This window comes from Myotis lucifugus, unplaced genomic scaffold (assembly GCF_000147115.1).
Source record: "Myotis lucifugus unplaced genomic scaffold, Myoluc2.0 scaffold_47, whole genome shotgun sequence".
Lineage (NCBI taxonomy): Eukaryota > Metazoa > Chordata > Mammalia > Chiroptera > Vespertilionidae > Myotis > Myotis lucifugus.
Genome location: NW_005871095.1, coordinates 4186127 through 4191365, shown reverse-complemented (window position 1 = coordinate 4191365; position 5239 = coordinate 4186127). Strand labels below are relative to the sequence as shown.

Genomic DNA, 5239 nt, shown 5'->3' with positions numbered 1-5239 from the left:
TTCATTTAGAAGTCTTTATTATTTCACAAAATAAAAAGATTTTAAAAAATAAAACCGGGAAGCAGCGTGAAACTACAGAACTGCTTTTAATCAGCTCCCCCAAATGCAGAAATCCTCTCCACACCCTGGAAGCAGGAGATTCGGAGAGAACACATGATGGGTAGTTGATGGTCAATATTCTTCAGAAAATGGATAATAGGGGTGACCTACAGCACTGAAAGAGAAAGAGGGATATTTATTTACTAACTCGGTCCCATGCTGTCAAAGAGAGGGTTTCTCTGTGGATGCAGTCAGGATGGGCTAAAAACTCTCTATTTCCAACCATCCCTTCCTTCTGCCTTGACACACAGACATGCAGCTCCTGGTCCATGTGCTCAATTCCCACATTCACATGTGGTAGAAAAGCCAAGTGACAGGTAGTTTGCTTTAGATTAGAGTTTGCCATAGGATGTGACAGTCAGGGCTGAAATGTGTTGTGTCAGCCCATGTGTCACTTTTTTTTCCCTAGATCATGAGAACATTCACAGTGAGAATTCTGTTGCTCTTTTTAACCAATTCATTCAACAATTCAGGGTCCTCCTGTAACTCTCCTGAGGAGCTAATATGTATAACTGCCAAATGAAATTATTGCTTTCATACAATTTATAAAAGTACTTGTCCAGGTTCTTATTTTCTTTTAAAAAATTGTCCTTTCTGATTTGATTGCATTAAAGAGTGCATTCTGAGAAATTGTGTGCTTCAGGACCTACCTGTGTGTTGACAAAGGTCTCTAGACAGTGGTTCTCAACCTTCTGGCCCTTTAAATACAGTTCCTCATGTTGTGACCCAACCATAAAATTATTTTCGTTGCTACTTCATAACTGTAATGTTGCTACTGTTATGAATTGTAATGTAAATATCTGATATTCAGGATGGTCTTAGGCGACCCCTGTGAAAGGGTCGTTCGACCACCAAAGGGGTCGCGACCCACAGGTTGAGAATCGCTGGTCTAGGAAGACAGGTGCATACAATCACAGGCCTGATAAAGATCACAGACTTTGACTTTAAACCCCTGGGAACAGAAAAGCTACTTCCCGCATTTTTTCATTTATAATGTCTTTTCTCAAATTTGCAACATAGCTTTACAAACAAGGAGTTTTAAGATTTTTTTTGAAACCCAATCTTTATGCTATAACTAAAATTCTATTCCCTTATCTCTAAATTCCCTTACAAACTCCTCTCATTTGATGAGTCTTCCTTCTCTTCCATCCTGAGACCCTCCTGCAGTTACTGAACAAGGGGCCTGTGATGTTGTGAATAAGTCAAAGTCAAAGAGTCAGGGGCTGCCAGGGGCTAGTCTTCTGATGGACAAATGTGACCCTGAGCAAGTCTGGAGTCTAGAAACCAGAGAAATGCAGAGGATCTTATGTTGATGTATGCCGCTGGGGACACATCAGTCACTAGGAGCAATTAATTTTGTGATCCATTTATACATTTTGGTGAGATTATATGACTGATGAAATGGGGCTTGTAATAAGGATAAAAGGCCAACGAAGGGAGAAATTTGGAAGAAATGGATAATGCCTTGGAAATGGAATACCCAGTTAAGGAGAAATGCCACTGACCCTTTGGGGAAGCGGTGGAACCGGGTCCAAGGATGACTTTCTGACACCCACACATACACTTGCCTTCCTGGGCCCATCCTCCATTAAAAATATTCATGTTACATTTTATAGTTGTGCTAGGAAAAAATGAATAGAGTCCAGGCTGGATTCATTGTTACATGGTCATTACTATAACCATGTTTCCTCCTGATTTTAAAAAGCATTAAAGATGAAACATTCTCATAGGCTCCTATAAACAATAACATAACCTGAGCCACTTTAAAATGGCGCCAGAGTTGCCACGCCAGAGGAACTAATTCCCCAGCATGTCTTATGCCTCACATTTTATGGAATGTTAAAAAGGGCAAAATATCCTTTTGACTTGGCATAGGCAACACTGTCTCAGGGAACTGTTTGCGAGGATAACAAGAAAACAGTTATCATGAGTAATGGACTGATGACTACTAGACTGAAAATTAAAAACATTGTTTAGAATTAACATCACTGCTTTCCTTCTGGAGATGTAATTATTGCTCCCCTTCCCTTTCTTATAAATAACCAATGCCCCTGTCTCCTAATATGAACATTATTGGGGCTTCTATCTAAATTAATGTTTTCCCATTAGCTATTCTGTTTGAACTCAAAAAGTACTTGTTCCCTCTTACTTTGAATGGCTTTTTATTTTTAGACTAGAGGCCTGGTGCATGAAAATTTGTGCATTCAGGGGGGTCCCTCAGCCTGGCCTGCACCCTCTTGCAGACTGGGATCCCTCGGGGGATGTCTACCTACCGGATTAGGCACACTCCCCAGGGGATAGGGCCTATGCTGGCAGTCAGACATCCCTCTGGCAGCCCGGGAGCCCTCAGGGGATGTCTGACTGCCGGCTTAGGCCCACTCCCCTAAGCTGAAGTTGGACAGCCTTAGCGCTGCTGAGGAGGCGGGAGAGGTTCCCACCACCACCACTGTCCTTGCAGCCATCAGCCTGGCTTCTGGCTGAATGGTGCTCCCCCTGTGGGAGCACACTGACCACCACGGGGCAGCTCCTGCATTGAGCGCCTTCTCCCTAGTGGTCAGTGCGCATCATAGTGACTGGTCATTCCCGGTGGTTCTGCAGTTAGGGTCAATTTGCATATTACCCTTTTATTATATAGGATTAGTATATAGGATTAGTACCCCTAAAGTATAGTGGGAAGTCGGCACTGAGCCTTCTATGTCAAATGGGTAAGTCAGATCTTAGTGGGAGTATGTATACCAGGCACAGGAATTAGGGCATAAAAGTCACGTATTCACCATGATGCAAACTTGGGCCATTTTACCTATGGTCTGTTCTGAGCCCTGCTCACACTTCTCTTGGGTCAGAGTCTGAACCTGGAGTAAACCTGTGGTCTGAGGTTACCAGGAAGCTCCAGATTTACTTCTGTAGTAGAAATCAGGCCCATATTTCCTATTTAAGGAAGCTGAGTCCCTCTGCTAACCTACGCATTACAGGAAAGAACCCAGGAAAAACAATCTACAAGTCACTTACAATGGCAATTTAAAAAATCTGAAATTTCTGTTCAGGCCATCAATTGCTTTCATGTCTTCTGGAGTCAATTCAAACTCCAAAACCTGGAAGGAAGGAAAGAATCACATTAAACTCTCCCCAAGGTAGGGAGCTTCCACCTGGGAACATGAGGGCTTCCTGGTGGACAGAGGCAAGGAGAGCACTAGGGGAAGTGTCCACTGCCATCACTTCCGGGTGTACTGGCCTGAGAACTCCCCTCCTGGTTCACCATGGCTCCTGTCCCACTCCCTCTCCTCCTCTGCTTCACTCCACTAAATGAAGTTTTTTATACATCATTGGCCCCAAATCTCTCTGAGTGAATTGTTTGCAACAGAAATAACAAGCTTTTTCCTCCTAAACAAATAGATAATTGCATAATCTGGACAAAATACATGCTGACTGGATCAAACTTTTGTTCTTGCCTCCACCCTGCCATACAAACACCCTAAATTTTGACACAGCCTCAAACTTAAGCATGCTTTGGAAGAGCAAACCCCTGTAAAGGCCTCTCCAAGAAGCTATTGGCATCAAGAAAAGCATTTGCTGATCAATTATTCAACCACACACCCGCTCATTCTCTCTCTAGTCAGGTTACTTCCCTATAAAAGAAAAATCTTTCTGATTTATCTTTGAGACACTTATAGTCCCAACATTCAGAAAGGCCTCCTCTCAAATAAAGTATCTCTTACTTAAGTCTAATTTGTTTTTGTTTGATGATATAATTGACACTCCCCTAATAGAGTGACAATTAATAGCAAAGCCGACAGATCTTTGATAATAAATATTAAAGTGGGAAGTTCATTATTTCATCCAGGGAATAATTTCATAGAAAACCCAGTGCCTCTATCTAGATCTATCTATTTTATCTATTTATTATCTATCTATCTATCCATCTTTTATTCATCTTAAAAATGTACTCCAGAAGTGACTTGGTTGTCATTATATATATATTAGCATGGTGAGTTGAACTGAAAAATAAAATGGGACTTTTCTGAGTGGGTTTAAGAATGAAATTTAGATTTGCCTATTAAATATTTGCATAAACTGAATAAACTAAATCTACAGCTTCAATGCTTGGAGCAAATGCATAATGAATAATAAGCTCTAAATGTCATATTTTGAAAATATTAAACTCATGATGAAATTGTTAGCTGTATTCTTAAAGCACAATAGAATTTACATAGTTTCTCATGAAGTTTACAACTAAATAAGTTGAAGATTACTGATTGATCTAAGGGACTAGAAGATATATGAAGGAGAGTTTAGTTTAGAGGGGGAAATGTTCGTAAAGATAAATTTTTTTAAATATATTCATTTGTTAATTTGGTCAGTCTATAATAGTGATGGCGAACCTTTTGAGCTCGGTGTGTCAGCATTTTGAAAAACCCTAACTTAACTCTGGTGCCGTGTCACATATAGAAATTTTTTGATATTTGAAACCATAGTAAAACAAAGATTTATGTTTTTGATATTTATTTTATACTAGAGGCCCGGTGCACAAAAATTTGTGCACTCGGGGGGGTAGGGAAGGGGGTCCCCCAGCCCGGCCTGTGCCCTCTCGCAGTCTGGGACCCCTCGGCAGATAACGACCTGCTGGCTTAGGCCTGCTCCCAGGTGGCAGAGGGCAGGCCCAATCCCTAAGTGCAGCCCCTGGTCAGGCTCAGAGCAGGGCCGATTGGGGGGTTGGGGCGCCACCCCGTCATGCACAGAGCAAGGCGGATCGGGAGGTTGCGATGCCACCCTCAGTCACGCTCAGGGTAGGGCTGATTGGGGGGTTGGGGCACTGCCCCCTGTCACACTCAGGCAGGTTTGATGGGGAGGTTGTGGCGCCACCCCCTGTCACGCACAGAGCAGGGCCAATCAGGGGGTTGGGGCGCTGCCCCCTGTAACTCACAGAGCAGGGGCCATCAGGGGGTTGGGGGTCGCACCCTGTCAACACGGAGCAGGTCGATCAGGGGTTGGGGGGTTCCTCTGTAAGGTAAGGGGAGGGCGGTTCAGGGGGGTGGGGGCGCTGACCCTTTTCACACTCAGGGCAGGCCCATTGGGGAAGTTTATGTCTTCTACCCCTTTCCACACACAGAGAAAGGGTCGGGAAGGGGGGTTTGGGGCCCCC

At 43.4% G+C, this 5239-nt stretch overlaps 1 protein-coding gene across 2 annotated transcripts in view; it reads right to left on the bottom strand.

The window, feature by feature from the left end:
* Positions 1-5239, bottom strand: part of LOC102428982 (prostaglandin F synthase 1-like) — a 20981-nt gene continuing 15742 nt past the window's right edge. For both annotated transcript variants that reach the window (XM_014455552.2, XM_023753587.1), the window contains 2 exons: positions 3109-3191; positions 1-214 (listed from right to left, as the gene is read on the bottom strand). In XM_014455552.2, the coding sequence (XP_014311038.1) occupies positions 172-214; positions 3109-3191 (126 nt within the window). In that variant the 3' untranslated portion in view covers positions 1-171. The remainder of the gene's footprint in view (positions 215-3108; positions 3192-5239) is intronic.